Source organism: Nothobranchius furzeri, chromosome 15, assembly GCF_043380555.1.
Source record: "Nothobranchius furzeri strain GRZ-AD chromosome 15, NfurGRZ-RIMD1, whole genome shotgun sequence".
Lineage (NCBI taxonomy): Eukaryota > Metazoa > Chordata > Actinopteri > Cyprinodontiformes > Nothobranchiidae > Nothobranchius > Nothobranchius furzeri.
The window spans coordinates 53,422,485-53,441,156 of NC_091755.1; the positions used below are offsets into that span (position 1 = coordinate 53,422,485).

Consider the following 18,672-nt stretch of genomic DNA (forward strand, 5'->3'; position numbering starts at 1 on the left):
TCTAACCACGCGGACGGACGGACGCGGAAAAACATGGCGGACCGGCAAGAACTAGTATGGCAGAGGTTCGTAAATACAGACATTTGTATGATTCAGCTCTCAGAGATCACCGTGATCAACATGTTGTTAATAATTCTTGGAGAGAAATAGCTCGCACTGTCGGAAAAGACGAGAACACTGTTAAAATTGCTGAAATGCCATGTTGTAAACAGTAATTTCTACTTCTACTACGGTGTAGTGTTGGATGCTTGCCGTAGAGCTCCATGCTGCCCCCTACAGTTTGGGAGAATATTGGCTCACCGCAGAGACAAGCCGCACAAACCATAAACACTGCGAGTTGTGAAGCTCGTTCCATCCGCGAGCCGCATCACCACGCGGAAAGTGAATGCGTCAAGCATAAACCAAGCTTCAATACCCCCCCCCCCCCCCACACACACACACACTTGGCTTCACTTCGTTCAAAGGAGCTAGTCTTTTGAACGGCTCTTTCAGGTAAATGACCGACTAATGAACGGCTCCCATGAGCTCACTACTGCTTCAGTTGTTGTCCAGTAAACATATTTTGATAGCAGCAACTTTGCGCCCTCTAGTGGCACAATATATATCACACCCAAGCGCAGCAGAAAGACATGAAGCAGGTCACCGGGCAAAACTAAATAACCAGTTAACTATGTACAAGGAGGCAGGTGAGTTGTCTCTCTCTCTTTTACCTGCACGCCTCTTTTGCACACTCCCTCTATCTGGTGGTAGTCATCCTCGGTGCAGAGTGGGCAGGTGCTGGCGCTCTCCCACAGGAAGTGAAACGTGCATCCATCACATGTTCCTGCAGGACGCCAGCTGCACGAAAACCGGCCACCCACAAAAGGGTCAGAAATAATAGTGCATGATTTATTATTTGTTTATTTTTTGTTATCTAAAGATGCGAAAATGCCTGCAACAAATTCACATGAATAAATAATAAATAAAGATGGTCATGTGCTGAAGACAGATTTGTGTCGGAAATTCCAGTAAAAACAGCAGCTTTTCTCCACGAGACTAAACATAAACAATAATAAATGAAAATTACTGCTGGTTTTAAATGTTTGGTGTTGTTATTAAACAATAAAGCTAGAATCTTACAGCTTAAAACTAACAGCAACGTTCCTATAATTTCATTTCCTGAGACAAACGTACCTGGGTACGGAGAGTTCCCCTCGCTCCGACTTTTCCGGGCTACAGCGAACTGTGACGACAGAACTTCGACCCTGATCACATGACGCTGTGGCCTGTGTTGACCTGCAGAAATATTCAAAACACTTTTAGGAAATATGGACAAAAGCACTCAAGATGTTCTTCGTGTTGCAGGGGCGTGTCCAGGGCGTGGCCTGGGGTAGCAAATGCCACCCATGGAATCTGACTGACCACCCCAGGTGCCAGCACACTGAATTCCCTTCAAATAGGCTTTTCATTGTCCACAAAAGGCTTGGGGTGAAAAAATATAAATGCATAACCATCGGTGCCACCCATGCACAAAGTAGTGCCTCACCTGGGCCACCCCATTTTAAAAGATCTGGACACGCCACTGTCGTGTAGTCTCTACTAGGGTTGTCATTGTGTGAAAATGTAACCTCGCGGTTATTGTGGCCAAAATGATCACGGTTTTCGGTATTATCGCGGTATTTTTTTAAACATGTTACATTTTCACACAACTAAATAAACCCTGTATATCAGGAAAATATTGTCCTTAGTTTGAGTCTAAATTTTGCCTAAAATGTGTTAGTTTGTAATTATGTTGTTTATTTGTTTACATATTTCCCCTTTAGTCTTTAAAATACCAATATTTGCCCATAACTTCTTATTTTTTGTCTGTTTGATGTCAACATTTAAAAAATATTAGATCAGATGATACTCAGTACTCAAGTAGCCTTCTAATCAGATACTTTTTTACCCTTACTTAAGTAATAAACCCTATATCAGGAAAACATTGTCCTCGGTTTGTGTCCTTCCAGTGAGCTTTGCAGATTTGGGAAAATGTCATCAGGCAGTAATCATTGTTAAATTCATAATTATTCTCGGAGAGACCAACTCTTATCTGCCCCTGGGAGCCCCGTAATGCACAGCGTCATTTAACCTGTAGAAGAAGTTGATGTCTGGAACATCATGTAGATTTTCCATGAACAGGTCCAGTTTGGCATTTACTCCATTTAGAACAGGATCCACCGTTGCTCCTGAAAACGGAAAAACATTTACGGTGTCTTTTACTACCTGATCATCACTAACCACATCACGGCCGTCCAACACAGGACATACCGATGAAAGTGTCTGCCAGGCTGATGGACTGGGAGGAAATGGCCATCCTGAAGCCCCGCCCATCTGCTGGGATGATGGTTGATTGACAGATGAAACTGTCCACCGCGTTGACAAACTCAGGTCGCTCTGGTCGTCTTTGCTTGACACGTTGGTGACGTTGTTGGTGCAGATGGTGGCTCGTTTTCCCTGAGAGGACACGAGAGTCGTCCTTCAGTTTGTAAAGTTACAAAAACCTGCAGCTGAGAAAAAAGCTTCCACCAGAAACAATGGAGGACATTCCGGAGTGTACGTCCGTGTAAAAGTTTGACATGATTCCTATTTTACTCCCTGCAGATATCTTATTGAACAGTCTATGTTCAGAGAAATAGAGTTGACATCCTACAGGGCTGATGAGCTAACGGCTAGACTAAATCAACCAAGACAAAAATGTTTTGCTGCCATTTTAAAACAACTCCTGTTGCTGCATTTTCACCGTCATTATTTCTGCAGGAATGTCATGACGTTCTGTAACCCCCCTGGAAGGGCAACGTCCCAAAGAAATAACCGGACAAAAGAGGGAATGTTTGTAAAATAGCATTTGTTAGAACTTGTGTGAAAAGTTGGTGACTAGAGCTGTATGAGGAGGAAAGAATCATGGTGCCGGTACCTACCTACGACCAGTCAGGTAGGGATTATTATTATTTGTAGCTTTCACACAGAAACTCGTTTCAAAATGGCTGAAAAAACGTCTAACAGACGCAGAAGAATTTGGTAATCATATACTGAACATTTTGTTTGTGTTTATGGTGTTTACTGTATGCAGATTGTGGTACTGGAGATTTATGACGGGTCGGGTGAACTATGTGAGCTGGTCCACATGTGTGTGTGTGTAAGTGTGTGTCAAATAGATAAATGTCTAATTTATTTGCATGTATTTAAAGTCTAGTGTTTGCTGAAGTGGAGTTACCTCATGGCCACAGAGGCTGACGTTAAACAGGTGGAGGTACTTTGTGCCTTTGGAGGTGAAGCTTGGCCCGATGACCAGAGAACCTACATCGCTCATGGGACTGAGGTCAAATGTCAATGTCCGGTTGTTCTCCGTGTAGGTGAAAAAGCAGTTGCTGTAGCAGCGGGAATGTTCCTGAATAAAAACGGGGCAGCCGTGAAACAGAGAGACCAGAGACGATGGTGACATAATGGTAATAAAGACGCCAGCGTTTGTGGTTATTCATTAATTGGCTCTGACTCACTCTTTTTATTTATTAGTGATATTCTGCTTTGACTCTTAACTCTAATTTATACCTTATTAGATCCATAAAACACATTTATTTATGCATTCATTAAAGGGAATTTACGGACTTTTGAATTTTTATGCTCGCGATTGCCCCCTCAGGCCAAAAGCGTAACGGCGTCTTCAATAGTAGGCTCGTGCACGAGGCGTGCATGCTGTACGTGCACACTCAATGAAAATCACAGGTGAGACAGTCCCGTGTCTGTGTGTGTGTGTGTGTGTGTGTGGGGGGGGGGGGGGGGGGTGGCCCGGAGGACAGAGGACAGAAGAATGCGAATCTAATTAATTAAATAATTTGGTTCTGTACCTTTCTCTTCAGCACAGCCGACAAAGGTTTATGACGGGTCAGTCCTCCTGCATGCTCAGATCATTCCCTTCCCTTGCTTGAAAAATTGTTCCAAAATGAAAGTGCAACCCACATCTTTTTTATCTGTGAATTCAATGCCGTTCGGCGAGTCTCAAATAAAAATTTGGGCATCTTATTGTAAAAGAATATACCATTAATATAAAAAAGAAACTGAATAAACTATGTTCACATCCAGAATCAAACCCAGGTCTTCTGCATTGGAGTCAGACATCTTACTAGGTGAGCTACACACCAGTAACATTTACAGTGTCTGTAACATTTTATATCCTTGATGACAGCTGAAACAACGTCAAACCAAAGAACAGTTTGGAGCGAAAATGGCTATTTTGTTGCTAATTTGCAGGAAATATTTAGAAGAAAGTTCTACAGAAAGTAGCTAAGGGTCCTCTGAAATGTAGCTAGCTTTGTCACTAGGCGTTAGGAACAGCTACAAAGCGGCACTACCTCTCTCTCTCTGATAGATAGATAGATAGATAGATAGATAGATGATAGATAGATAGATAGATAGATAGATAGATAGATAGATAGATAGATAGATAGATAGATAGATAGATAGATAGATAGATAGATAGATAGATAGATAGATGATAGAAATTTCAGATGATCTATAAGAGGTTTGTTGTCTGGAAACTTTTAATTAATAACTACCCATTTGAGACATTAACAGTTCTAATTAAGACTAGCTTAATTACAACATTGACTTTGTTGCACATATTCCATACTTCATCAGTAATTTGCCAACATTTATTAGTTTATTTTTAGTCTGATGGAAAAGTTTGACATCAGTCTGTTAATCCAGATTAATCTCCATGATGTAACTGCACCTTTATCTACTTCATTACGGTTTTTCTCAGTTGCTTTGGTGCATTTCTCACAACAGAATTAAACTTTGCACAACAGTTAGTTCAACCTCCACAACATGTAGTCGTTTTGGCACAACCTAGTGGCGGTTTCACATTCGTTTCGTCCAAAGGCGAATGCCTTTGGACATGAAGCAGTTGAGTAAGTACAAATGTGTAAAGAATGGTCCCTTTTGACTTGCTATTCATCACTGTCTCCTTGCTTTTATCATGAATGTCACAATTATTTATACTTGTACCGGCTGAATAGTCTTTGTCCTTACAACTAATAGTCTTCATTTCATTGCCTGTGTCATTGCACTCAAAACTGTTGAACATCTTGTCAAACAATTTGTACACCCATTTTGAAAACCCTATTTTTAAGGAGTTTCCATGGAAATCTCCATAAATTACTGTTCTCAGATGAACCTTATCTCACACTAATGAAAATTTGTGTGTGTCCTGGTAACAATTGGACAATGTATGTAATGGTTTGGGATAATGTTAGCTTCCATCACTCTGCTGTAGTCAGGCAGTGGTTTGCAGAACACGACAGGCAGGCAGTGGTTTGCACAGGATGCTTATGGAATTCTTCCTCCTTAAACTCCATTCCTAAATCCAATTGAGGAGTTTTTCTCTGCCTGGAGGTGGAAGGTATATGACAGGCATCCACATACCCAAATGACCCTGCTAGCAGCCATGGATGCAGCTTGTGATGACATCACAGCAGAGTCCTGCATAAGATGGATTTGCCACTCCAGGAGATACTTTCCTCGCTGCATTGCGGGGGACGACATCCGTTGTGATGTAGATGAAAATATGTGGCCAGACAGACAGGAACGTCTGGATGTGCCAGAATGATTTACTGTACCTGTATGTTACAGTACTGTGCAATACTGTATGTACTGTTACATGTACTGTATATTGTTCACATTTGTGCACAGCTCTACCAAAAGGGTGATTTTATGTTTACATGAATTCTACAGTAAACAAGTGACTGTAGCATATTTTTCTTTTGCACAATGCTGTAGAATTACAAACACTTCTATACAGTAAAAATGTAAAACATACATATTCAGTGTCTCAGTTACTCCCCAAACTCCCATAACATCTACAGTAACTTTACTGCACATTCCAAATGGCTGTACAAGTAGGGCATAGTGCTGTCTTGAGCATTTTCAGGTGTCACCAAATATTCTTGCAATGGAAAACACTGAAATTATAAACTGTCATGGTGAAAACATGACAAAGCCATTTGACTATCTTGTTCATAAAGATGGTGTCAAGACATTTCATTTTGATAGCACTGACAGTTTCATTGACATGAATACTTGCTTTTGAGGAATGGATTATCATTTTTGAGCATGTGACTTGCTTTTGCAGGCTATCCACTAGGTTTTGCAGTTTGCACTAATTGTTTTGAGAAATACAATAACTGCTGTGCAAATGTTAATAGTGTTTTGAGAAACGCACCAAAGCGACTGAGAAAAACTGTAATAAAACTTTGTACCAAAAATTATGACTTCAGTTGAAATTTTCATGTATTTTTTAGGGGCACATGGCTGCCATGTTTGACAGGATGATGTAATGATTATGATCATCCACCAGATGGCAGCGGAGAGCTATGACAGAGCTAGATAGATAGATAGATAGATAGCTAGATAGCTAGATAGATAGATAGATAGATAGATAGATAGATAGATAGATAGATAGATAGATAGATAGATAGATAGATAGATAGATAGATAGATAGATAGATAGAAATTTCAGATGATCTATAAGAGGTTTGTTGTCTGGAAACATTTAATTAATAACTACCCATTTTAGACATTAACAGTTCTAATCAAGACTAGCTTAATTACAACATTGACTTTGTTGCACATAATCCATAGTTCATCAGTAATTTGCCAACATGTATTAGTTTATTTTTAGTCTGATGGAAAAGTTTGACATCATTCTGTTAATCCAGATTAATCTCCATGACGTAACTGCACCTTTATCTACTTCATTAATAAAACTTTGTACCAAAAATTATGACTTCAGTTGAATTTTTCATGTATTTTTTATGGGCACATGGCTGCCATGTTTGACAGGATGATGTAATAATTATGATCATCCACCAGATGGCAGCGGAGAGCTGAACCGGATAGATGATAGATGTGGCACTGCCTCTCTCTCTCTCAGATAGATAGATAGATAGATAGATAGATAGATAGATAGATAGATAGATAGATAGATAGATAGATAGATAGATAGATAGATAGATAGATAGATAGATAGATAGATAGACAGTCATGTTTTTGGACTGTGGGAGGAAGCCGGAGTACCCGGAGAGAACCCACGCATGCACAGGGAGAAAATGCAAACTCCATGCAGAAAGATCCCAGGCCAGGAAGCGAACCCAGGACGTCCTTGATGCAAGGCAACCGCTCTAACCACTGCGTAGCCTGCACCCATGTCATTTTAGCCATTTAGAATAGAACATTTTAGCCTCCTTGTCTTAATGAAGCTTAAAAAATCTTAATCTTTTTAATAAACATTTTGGGAATTATAATATTATGAAGGAGAAGGAGGAGGATTTGAAGGAGATGAACCTGGATTAATCAGGACATTGTGACATGATGCTCACACTGTCACACAAAGATAAAAGACTTCCTTAGTAGAAAGACTAATCTATTTATTAATCTAATTTCTTCTAAACACAATTTATTTAATGACAATTTTGAGGTCTATGCTGGCAATAAACAGAACAGGACTATATTTCCAACTATAGTAAGGAATAAAGGGAAGATGTGAAGTTGCTGCCGTCCAGTGGCTGTATTTTGTAACATTTTGTTTTCATTTTAGCCATTTAGAATGGAGTATTTGAGCCTCCTTGTCTTAGTGAAGCTTTACAAAATTTAAATAATTTTGGTAAACATTTTAGGAACTATAATTATATGATGGAGAAGGAGGAGAATTTGAAGGAGAAGATGAATCTGGATTAGTAAAGGAAAATACTCATTTAAGAAGAAACACTTTTATCGGAATTCTTCTAAACACAGTTTTTTTTTCTTAAACAAAATTACACAAGCATTCACATCCAGTGCAACCTGAAATACAGCTCATTTTGCAGGTAATATAAGTGTTTGATAATTAAACTTTATTTTTTGTAAAGATCAGCAGGTCTGCTGCTACTCTAGTGATCCACACATAGTAGCACAGAAACTGCACCTGTGCAGTCACACACACACACACACACACACACACACACACACACACACACACACACACACACACACACACACACACACACACACACACACACACACACAATTTTGCACAATACTTATATGTGTGAGTATGTCTATACACCAATAGCAAACATATCATCCTTGGTGAGGGTTGAATGTGAGGAAGCGTCATAATGAGTGGACATGTTTACCTCCATCTAGTGGTGGCAAAAGCCCATTACACTCTGCTATGAAACAAAGAATTGGTGCTGATCTCCGCCGACTTCAGAGGTTCTGAGTAAACTCATGTGGATCAACACCTGATTTAGTCTGAGACCTGTAACTCAGTGTTCAGTGTGACACTTGGGTCAGCGAAAGCAACAATGGTTCAGAACCAACGTGGTGACGATGAGGTCCTGCTCTGCTGGTTTCTTCTCCGCTCCTTCCCAACACTTTGCCTTGTGGTCATTTATAATCTAAATTAACAAACAGAAAGTTTGTAGTGATGATGTCAGATGACAAACAAGAAACACAGAAGCAAATGAAAGGGAACGCACATGTTTGACCCTAATTAAAACCATGATTCTTCAGAAAAGGTGCTCATGACCAATCTGAAGAGCTGTAAAATATTTCATAACAATTTCTACTGTTGCTGAAAACATTGTATTACTGTAACACAAGTTTGAATAGTTATCACCCATCAAAAGGTGGACCATACAGTTTCTGTCTGTGTGTGTGTTTGTCTCTTAGTGAAATCTTAAACCGCTGAACAAAGGTCAAAGGACAAACATTCAGAAATAAATATTTATCTGTACATCAGTCAACTTGGTTAAAGATGGCCGCCACCACTGCTTCTGAAACACTCGGTGAACTGTGCCGATGTTGAGGGCATATCTAAACATAATCTTACTAATCTAGAAGTATGTATCACAGTAGTAATGGACAGCATTGAGACACTGGAAACCATGTAAAACACAGCTGGTCTCTGTCTTCACCAAACATGCTCAGTGACGGATTTGGATTTATAATAAAAAACTTTATTTTCAAGAATAACATTTTAGACTGTCTAAACTCTTCAGCATAGTTCCATGGGGTCAAATTTGGCCACTGTTAATTGCCGCTGCTTCAAAATGTACAAAGAAAACAAAAATGGTCAAATTTATCTTCTAAATCCCAAAGTGCCACTTCTGACCCCTGCATAGGGACATCTAGTGGACATGACATGAGCCAGAGTGGTAGTTTGAAGATGGCTGACCTCATGCTGTTTTGTTGAGCTGGAAACTTTCCCCCCAAAAAATCGTCTTCTTGGCTAATCAAAGGTGGGTAAAATTGTGTTTTATTTGTTAATTTACTTTGTAATAAGTTGCAGAATGCCTAGAAAAATGTTTTATGTTATTTTTGTAAAAATGAGCCACTCTGAGCTAGTTAAAAAAACGATGGGTCAAAAACGACTCTCCGGGTGTATGGGTTAAAAATTGTTGGGTCAACAATGACTCTTTGGTTCTTTGAGTGACATTGTAGATGGAGAATGGTTACAGTCCTGTACTTGACACAAGCCTTGAAATAAATTAATTTGTGTAATACATTTTACTAAGTTACCTAAGTAGTACAGGGTCAGAGACTAATAAAGTAAATATATCTTTTCAGGGAGTATGGCTGCTCCCTTTTCAGGGCAGGGAAAGCACCAGAGAAATTTCTCTGCACAACAAGTTTTGGATCAACTCGAAGCTGATGATGGTGAATTTGGCCCTGAGCTGGACAGCGACAGCGATTCTGATGAATTGTATCAACCCATGAAATTGATGGTGGTGGATCCTCTGCCGAAGACAGTAACTCATCCAATCACTCATCCAGTGATGAAGATGTGCCATTTGCTGAGACTGCTAGCGTACAGATGGAGCCAAATTGTGCCGTAAAAACGTGTAAATGGTGAAAGAAAGGCTTTGAGTTGCCTGATGTGAACTTTCTTGGTGAACAAGTTGAGTCGTACCAGGATGCCATAACAGACACGCCACTGGTTTACTTTCTGCGCTTTGTTTCCCTTGATATGTTGGAAAATATTGTTGAGCACACCAATCAATACAGTATTCAGAAGCATGAGAAATGTGTTGACGCTTCAGTAAAAGAGAAAGAACAAGTTCTTGGACTGTATCTCAGGATGGAATTAGTTCAAATGTCTGGAGTATGTCAGAACTGGGAAAACGAAGTTCGTTATGGGCCTGTGGCCGACATAACGAGTCGCAACCGATTCAGCCAGCTATCTCTGTCATTCACTTTGTAGACAACGAAATGACCAGTGAAGAAGTAAAAAATGGTCGACTGTGGAAACTAAGACCATTTTTGAATTTTTTTCGGAGACAATGTTTGACTATTGCACCACGCCATAAACAGTGCATCGATAAGATGATGGTGCCGTACAAAGGAAAATTTGGTGGCATAAGGCAGTACATCAAATGGAAGCCACATCCATGGGGATTCAAATTGTGGGGGCGCTGCTGTGTCACTGGCTTCCTGCACGATTTTGATATATATCAGGGAAAAGGAGGTGCCAATGAGCAAAAAGGGAAGAGTCAGTTGGGTGTTGGTGGAGACATTGTGGTGAAGCTATGCGACTCGCTTGCAGAGAAAGTACATTTCCTGATTTTTGCTGACAATTTCTTCACTTCAGTGCCCCTCAATGAGAAATTATTGGCAGAGGAAATCTACTACACAGGAACTGTTCGAAAAAACCGCATGTCAAAGTGCACCCTGATGACAGACAAAGACCTGTCCAAGAAAGGCCGTGGATCACATGATCATCGAATCAAGTCCAACACCAATACTGTGTTTGAAATGGCAAGACACAAAAGCAGTCACTTTGGTGTCAGCATATGCTGGACCAGAGCCTTTGGGAAAAGCCCGCTGCTGGGACAAGTCCAAAAAAGAGTACATCAACATTGATCAGCCAAACATCATCAAGGAGTAAGTTTCAGGGTTTGGTTGCTGAAGGCTTGGTTCAAGTTGGAACAGCAAGAAGTCGGGGTAGGCCAACAACTTCTGGCCTCTCCTCCCCGCCACCACAAAAATTTGTTCGAGTTTACAAGAATACAGATTTTCATTTCGACCAAATCGCCCATTGGCCTGTCAAGGAGGAAAATCGCTGTCGATGTGCTGTGTGCAAGGATCTCAAATCTGAAATGCACTGTGAAAAATGAGCTGTTCCACTCTGCATCAATAAAAAAGAAATGGCTTAAAAGACTACCACAATGTAGTGTGAGTTCATGGATAAGCAAACGCCCGAGGTTTGCGTTTTTTTTTCACCACAAAAATTAGTTTGCGTTTACAAGAGTTGCAGATGTTCGTATCGACCAAATCGCCCATTGGCCTGTCAAGAAGGAATATTGCCATCATTGAACTGTGTGCAAGGACCTCAAAACTGATGTGCAGTGACTGTGAAAACTGTGCCTCATGTTCTTTTATTTCAAACTGAATGCAGTTCTGACTTGCAACAAGTAAAGAAAAAAACTTGTTAAATGTAGCTGTGTGGTTGGTTTATTTACCTAACTTTAAAATAGTTTACACTGACAGTGTTTGTTATTGTGATTTTTTTAAACGATATGCCTGAAGCCCAATGGGTCAAATCTGACCCAAATCCTGAATCAGGGAATAAAGGGTTAAAATTGAAAAAGTGGATATTTTGGTGTTCAGTGAACTTATATAAGTCATTTAATGCATAGTTAATAATTTTCCAAAGAAGGCAATGGTTCTTGGGTTCTTCAGGGTTAAGGGCCTTCAGCAGCTACAGAGACAAAATCCTCTGATGCCAGTATCACTAATGACTGATGCAAACGACCGTTTTCAGGGTTAGTCACTGTGGGTTAGGTGTGGGTGGATTTTGTTAGGATTAGGGATTAGGGTTTAGGTGAATCTCTCACAAGCTTCCAAAAGATGCCAAGTCAAAAAAAGACTATAAAGATGCTGATGAGTAAATGTGACTAATTGTGTGTATACTTACAGCTATCCTCCACCTCCGAAAACATGCCAACAACATAGCAGGAATAAACCAATCCCAAGAGCTGTGAGGATGAACACATGAACATATAATCATGTTAGACCTCCTAAACTTGTGTGATCAAACACAGCATCATACAAAACCTGGGACTGCTGTTGTGTGATATTTGTAATTATAATATGAAAACCAATTTACTATAAATGGCCATAAATGACTATTCTATTCTATTCTATTCTATTCTAGTTGTCCACATTTTACAATGAGAAACAAACAACAGTGGTCATTAGTAAAACAAACGTTTTTGTTTTTTTGTTCATTCTGAATCTGTGATTTTGTTGTGTTTTCTTAAGTTTTCTTTTCTCATTTAGTCACAGTTGAAATCCCTCGGAGGTCCTCTTTTCTCATTATGGAGCATTTTATTATTGATGTCACTCAAAGCTTTTTAAGGAGCAGCTACAACTACATGCATACATACTATTTACGGATTCTTGTTCTCATTATGGAGGATTCTACTTTGATTGCTTTTTACGCTTTTCTATCTGTTATCTGTAGAAACAGCTGTTGATGGAACAGCAGTATATGCATTATGTAATGGGGTATGTCTTCTATAGCGCTTTATTTAACCTTATACTTCTTAATAAGCAAACCCTTATCTCTGGTTTTGTCATCTTTCCCCTTGGTTCGTAATCGTTTTCCCAAATCTAAACACTCACTGAGATGAGAAGCTGGACAGTGCAGTGCAGGACTTCTATGTACTGGTATTCCAACCAGCAGCTGGGTACTGTGGTCAGCTCTGGATTCTGGGGGTTCTGCCACCCATCAGAGAGAAAGCTCTCACCCTGACATCCTGGCCCGTTGTCCTTCCACCAGGAGTGATGTGATGACACTCCCAGGGAGAGAATGTGGCTGTCCTGCAGGACATTAAATTAAATGTTACTTCATGGTTGGTTGAAAAGATCCTGAGTTATAATTAGTTTCAGATGCAACTGCAAAATTCAGGACGTCAGATGCTTTGATGATTTTTTTGAGTTTTTGTTTCAGTAAAACAGCTCAAAACACACCATCATTGTTTATAAGATGTATAATTACGCCCCCAATTCTGGTTTTATTTTGCAGCACAGTTCTAAGATTAAGGGCATAGCTTTGTAAAGTTTCTCTTGTGATCAGTCCTGGGAGGTGCTCGTGACTCAGACTGAGTTAAACACAGGAGCTGTGTGATGGCAGCTGTCTCTAATTATTGGACTCTTGTGAGAACATAAGCCTTGCCTTTGAAAGTCCTCCCAAATCCAGGTAGAGACAGCTCACAAAGACGTTCCAGCCGATCCACAACACCGACCAAAGCTGGTACTGATGGATCAAAGACACAGAGACAATATCATGACCTGAATCTGCAAAGCACATAAACTTAGAATTTAAAGTTTAAGATTCAGTTCCTTGCCAAGAGAATGTAACGCGTTCTGTACTGGATGGCACCAAATAGGCCCAGGATGACCATGATGATGTAGAAGAAGTTGATCATGATGGGAACCCACTGGTAGCCCAGGAAGTCCAACACCTGTCTCTCCACCGCGGTGATCTGGAATGATCAGAGCAATAAACGCATTTTAATCAAACCGTCTACCATCATCTTTGCTTGTGTGTGTGTGTGTGTTGCCAAGGTAACTGAGCTAAGGGGCAAAGCATGCTCAGTGGTCAGGTGGGAGTGGGTCGGTGGTGTGTGTGTGTGTGTGTGGGGGGGGGGGGGGGGGAGAGCATTTATTATGTGAACTGTTAGAGATTTTTATCAACATCTATGATTAAATGTGCTCTGAACACAGTTTGCAAAAAGTGATGTCTCTATTAACTTTTGACTTTTAAAAATGAAAATGTTGAGAAAAAGTTTTCAGTGAAACTGCAAACATCAAGTCCAGAACAAACCTTACGATTAAACACACATTTTTATTTTACTCCACAGCCAGATGTTTTCAGCTGTTTATGTATTACATTTTTATTATCCCATGGTTGATAAGTTACAGAACCCCCTATTGTGATAAAACAAAAGAATATAGAACCACCAGATCTGATCTGGGTTAAGCTGCTTTTGGTTATAATTTCCCCAAAAGACAGTTTCTTGTTGAAGCTTGAAAAGAAGACCCTAAAACACCGACAAAAACAATCTGATATTTAGTTTCTTAAAATTAACCTTCAAATTGTGCTTTTACTCATTCTAGTGGTGACTCTCTCTCGAAGGGCAGAGACAGCAGCTGCTTTGGTGTGCAAACAGATGTGATTTTATTGGAGCATCATAAAGAAAATCATCTTACCAACTGCACACAACACAGGAGGATCAGTAAGCATCGTCCAGAGCAGCACCCCATCTTCCTCTCCTCTGGTTAGTCTGATGACGACGAGGAGATGCAGAGAGCCAATATCTGCTCAAACGCACAAAATCAAATATTTGCCGTTTAAAATTCACTCCCAAACACAAGATGGAAACACAGAGTCCACGTTACCTCTAGAGGACAACACAGTGGGCTGTCCCTGCGCACGCGGGGGGGGGGGGGGGGGGGGGGGGGGCTGGCGTATGAAGGGTAATTCATGCCACAGCAGGGGAGGAACTCTGGAGCAGCATCACAGTCCTGCTTTTTTCTCACACATGTCTGCACCGCCCACCAGAATTATGATTATTTTTGTTCATTTTGGAGACGCTTTTCTCCAAACAGCTCACACATCGTCTGAACCTGTGCTGAGGGAGAAAGCTGGAGCAACCGGAGAAAACCCACACCTGCACAAGGTGAACATCCTAACTCCAGTCAGAAGAAACCCAGCAGGGATTTGAACCGGTAACCTTCTTGTTGTGTTTAACTAAGCCACCATGCAGCCAAATATAGTCTCTAACATTTTCATGAAAGTAGCTCAAATTTATGAAAACAGTTTAGCTTTAATTTGCATTTTCATATGCTTACAAAAAACTCTAAACAAAGTTCTGGTGCATCCACAACATTAGTGTTCAGCTGTTTATCAGTGAGATGAAATGCGTGTTATTTTTTTGACAATGAGACACATGTAACTAAATTTCACACAAAGGACAAACATCCTACTTTTGGCTTTTATTGAGAATACAACAAATTATCTATGCTACATATTTGAAGTGAGAAAAGTTCATATAGAAATCACATGTCTAGTACTTTAATATTTCTATGTGTGTGACTGTTTGTCTCAGTGTGTCCCTGTGATGGACTGACCTGTCCATGGTGTCCCCATCATTCTCCTGATGATTGCTGGAGTACTAGCACTAGCTTACTATCACTAGCTCTCCATGACGCTAAGTTCAGATGATGGATGGGCGATAACTGGTCTGTGTAGCATCTCATAGGGGTCTACAATCCCCCAAGGTGCTTCACAACACAGTCATCCACACATTCACATGCTGGTGATGATGAGCTACGATGTAGCCACAGCTGCCCTGGGGTGCACTGACAGAGGCGAGGCTGAACTCGCTCTGCCTCCTGAGTTGCTGTTCCTGGATGGATGGATGGATGGATGGATGGACTTCATTTAGTGCTTGTGTAAAGCTGACTCAGCTGTAAGAGAGGTAAAGAGAGGACAGTAAACCTTCAGAGATCACCTCCATGACTCCTCACGAGTCCTCCTCAGCATGGCATGAACTGACCCTCATACAGCAACAGCGTCCTCTTCCTCCTGATAGGTGGCTCTGCTCTTCTTCAGTGCTCCGAAAACTCCAGCAGGTGGTGACAGCAGTGAAGGCAAATGCTTTTATGTGATTGGTGGAGAGCAAATTAGAATAACACACCATAGGCCTGACATGGTGTTTATAGATTTTAATTAAAGCTAATGTGTTTCTGAGTGAAAGGTTCTGGTTAGCGCTGTAGAAACAGGACAACATAATACAACAGGAATCATTTACAATATTATGTTTCCTCCATCCTGTTGGAAGAGACTGCCAGGATTCATAATTACGCATTAAAATTATTCAAAGAGAAATGTCTGATTATTTCAAAACCTCAGCCTTTGTGCTTATTTAGACTCTAAAGTCCTATTGGACTAAACTGCTCCCAACATCTGGACCAACAGTCTTCTACACTTTGGATCCACCTTTCACAGACCAGAGAGGATGCTGCAGGGACTAAGCTGGACTCAAAGCATCCAGAACAACACTACCCCATTCTTCCTAAGGGGGGCGCTAGAATGATAAAGGCTAAATCATAATTGGTGGGGTCTCCAGCTCTGCCCGTGTCACATGGAAGAGCGGTAGCTGAGCGGAGGGGATGCGAGCAGTGATGGAGAGGGTCTGAGGGTCTGTAGGACGGACCTGGACACGCCACAGCAGCAGCGGGGACGCGGATCTCTTCTCAGCCCCTCTCTTGGCTGGCTGGAGGGTGGGGGAGCGCGGACTGGGGCGCAAGAGGGGGTCAGAGGATGCCACATGCACTGATGATGCATTCGTGTTGTGTAAAGCCCAGCGAAGCCGACTTGTCCCCTTTTGGTTGATGATGTTCCGGACGGGGAAGCAGAAGCTGAAGGAAGGATGCTGCGCTCCCCCAAATCTGTGATCTGAGTGAGTCCACGGCTGCTATAGCGCAATGCTCTGTGTGACAGGAGGGGGTGGGGGGAGGTCATTTATATGTACCTATAGATTGCTGCGTGTGTCTCTTTGTGCGCCCTGTCTTTTCTCCCTTTGCTCTGCCGGTCATACAATTAACACGCGCTTGTTTGCTCGCGCGCACACATAAACACACGTGCGCTCACACCTCAGCGTCACTGCATCGCCTGTACATGTTTTTTCCTAATTAAAATTGAAACCAGGGAAGTTGACTGTGATCTGGAACGAGGAAGCCTCTGGCCGTGCGTTTCCGCGCATCATAAAGATCATTAGAGCCTCCTTCAAAATGTGCCCCCTCCCCTCCCTCCTCCATCCCCTGTAATAAATGCGGGGACTGGTTTTTGTCGTGTAAGTTGCCAGCTGACCTCAGGGACATCCTTTACCATCTTCACTTTGATCTAAATATGAATCGGAAATGCTTTGATGATCAGAGGAGAAATAAAAGAGGGGGTCCAGGCTGCAGGCTCAGTGAGACCCTGATAAAAACACTGCTGCACCAGTCTGGGTTTTTCCTTCCTATTTTTCTGTCACCGCCTAGAGCCTCTACCTGCGTGGACACTGACTTACCCGCCCCACAGCATCAGCCTGCCTAGTGATTGTTGTTGTCATCTGGATCCATCTGAGTCCAGCTTTCTAACCTGTTGTCAGCATTGATGCAGTTGGAGGTGGCAGAGCCCAGAGGCGCGGTAAGCCAGGCAGCCCAACCTTCACCCTGTGTGTGATTGATACCTGCTGAGTATACCATCATGAGCATGACACACACACACACACACACACACACACACACACACACACACACACACACACACACACACACACACACACACACACTTAGATGATGATTCCAGTATCTTTGATGCCCTTGTTTCACAGGGTGCTTCATCACCCTGGGAAGGATGCAGTTCGTGTGATCAGCTGATATTAAATCTTCTCTGTGAATTGGTTCAATTTGTCAGAAGGCGTTTGTATGAGAGGTAGCAGCGCTCCGACACACACCAAGCCTCTTCCAAACGGGCGTCAGCTTTCTTCCTGACAGGGGCATGGTTAATCATTGTTGCAAGCAAACATTTGACCTAATTCACATTCTCACACAATAGCATGTATCCTCTCTCTCTCTCTCTCTCTCTCTCTCTCTCTCTCTCTCTCTCTCTCTCTCTCTCTCTCTCTCTCTCTCTCTCTCTCTCTCTCTCTCTCTCTCTCTCTCTCTCTCTCTCTTACCCCATCTTTCTCCCTCCCTCCTCCCAACACACACACACACACACACACACACACACACACACACACACACACACACACACACACACACACACACACACACACACACACACCCCACTGTTATTTGTGTCACATGGAGGGCGAGGATTTCGCTCCACATGAACTCCCAGGTGATTTAGCAGAACCTGAGCAGATTGCCGGGGAGGCTGAGCTGGCTGGGCCAGTTGAAACAGCTCCAGTTTTATTAATAATGAAAACACATGTAAATGCAGGCCATGTTCCTAGAAAACGTAATTCCTAACCACTCCTGGAGCCGTCATCCTCAAATGCATGCTTTTATGATGCTGTACTTCGTATAGTCATGGTGTTTGTACACACACACACACACACACACACACACACACACACACACACACACACACACACACACACACACACACACACACACACACACACACACACACACTTCACAAAATGAGTACAGTTGTTGGTCCAATGTGATCTGATACTCCTGTAGCCTCTAAATGTGTTGCTCCAGACTCTGAAAACATTCAGAAAGTGAGACTGCATTTAAACCTGATTTAAACCAACAGTTGACCTGAAGCCAGGCTCATTTTTGGGGCCATAAAACATCAAAGAACATCTCTGTTTATTTAGATGTGTTGTTCAGTTTGACAGCCTAAAAATCCAGACAATCAATTTAAAAAGAACAGAAGATCAGACTTAGGTGGTTTAGAATAATCATGATTATTTTGGTCAAATTCACTGTTGTTCACGGAGTTTTATTTTTCCTTTTAGCTAAAAACACAGAAAATACTGAGGTGTGGCTTGTCAAAATGATAGTCATTGCCCAACACACAGAGAAAGAAAACTTCTTTTTTTTTAA

The 18,672-nt window shown here is 41.6% G+C and overlaps 3 protein-coding genes across 7 annotated transcripts in view; 1 reads left to right on the forward strand and 2 right to left on the reverse strand.

Annotated features, from left to right (window-relative positions):
* Nucleotides 1–440: 440 nt before the first annotated feature.
* On the reverse strand, nucleotides 441–3,708 carry elapor2b (endosome-lysosome associated apoptosis and autophagy regulator family member 2b). Its single transcript, XM_054745565.2, has 5 exons — nucleotides 3,236–3,708; nucleotides 2,290–2,475; nucleotides 2,111–2,207; nucleotides 1,174–1,275; nucleotides 441–837 (listed from the first exon to the last, which is right to left on the reverse strand). The coding sequence occupies exons 2-5, from the start codon at nucleotides 2,333–2,335 to the stop codon at nucleotides 669–671; spliced, it is 414 nt and encodes a 137-aa protein (XP_054601540.2). The 5' UTR covers nucleotides 2,336–2,475; nucleotides 3,236–3,708; the 3' UTR covers nucleotides 441–668.
* An 829-nt stretch (nucleotides 3,709–4,537) lies between these two features.
* On the reverse strand, nucleotides 4,538–17,248 carry nkain5 (sodium/potassium transporting ATPase interacting 5). Of its 3 annotated transcripts, none has more exons than XM_070545015.1 (7): nucleotides 17,139–17,248; nucleotides 14,272–14,379; nucleotides 13,407–13,544; nucleotides 13,235–13,315; nucleotides 12,682–12,879; nucleotides 11,972–12,032; nucleotides 4,538–8,453 (listed from the first exon to the last, which is right to left on the reverse strand). In XM_070545015.1, the coding sequence occupies exons 2-7, from the start codon at nucleotides 14,323–14,325 to the stop codon at nucleotides 8,443–8,445; spliced, it is 543 nt and encodes a 180-aa protein (XP_070401116.1). In that variant the 5' UTR covers nucleotides 14,326–14,379; nucleotides 17,139–17,248; the 3' UTR covers nucleotides 4,538–8,442. The 3 variants fall into 3 exon arrangements, with proteins under 3 accessions (XP_070401116.1, XP_070401115.1, XP_015823967.3); XM_070545014.1 differs by lacking the exon at nucleotides 17,139–17,248 and adding an exon at nucleotides 14,461–14,503; XM_015968481.3 differs by lacking the exon at nucleotides 17,139–17,248 and having other exon boundaries at nucleotides 4,539–8,453; nucleotides 14,272–14,490.
* Nucleotides 16,143–18,672, forward strand: part of si:dkey-70p6.1 (uncharacterized) — a 30,259-nt gene continuing 27,729 nt past the window's right edge. The window contains exon 1 of one of the 3 annotated variants that reach the window (XM_015968480.3): nucleotides 16,143–16,526. The gene's annotated coding sequence lies outside the window, so the exon portion shown is untranslated. Of the gene's footprint in view, nucleotides 16,527–17,116; nucleotides 17,258–18,672 lie in introns of those variants that run through there. The other 2 variants (XM_015968478.3, XM_070545013.1) reach the window with 2 other exon arrangements.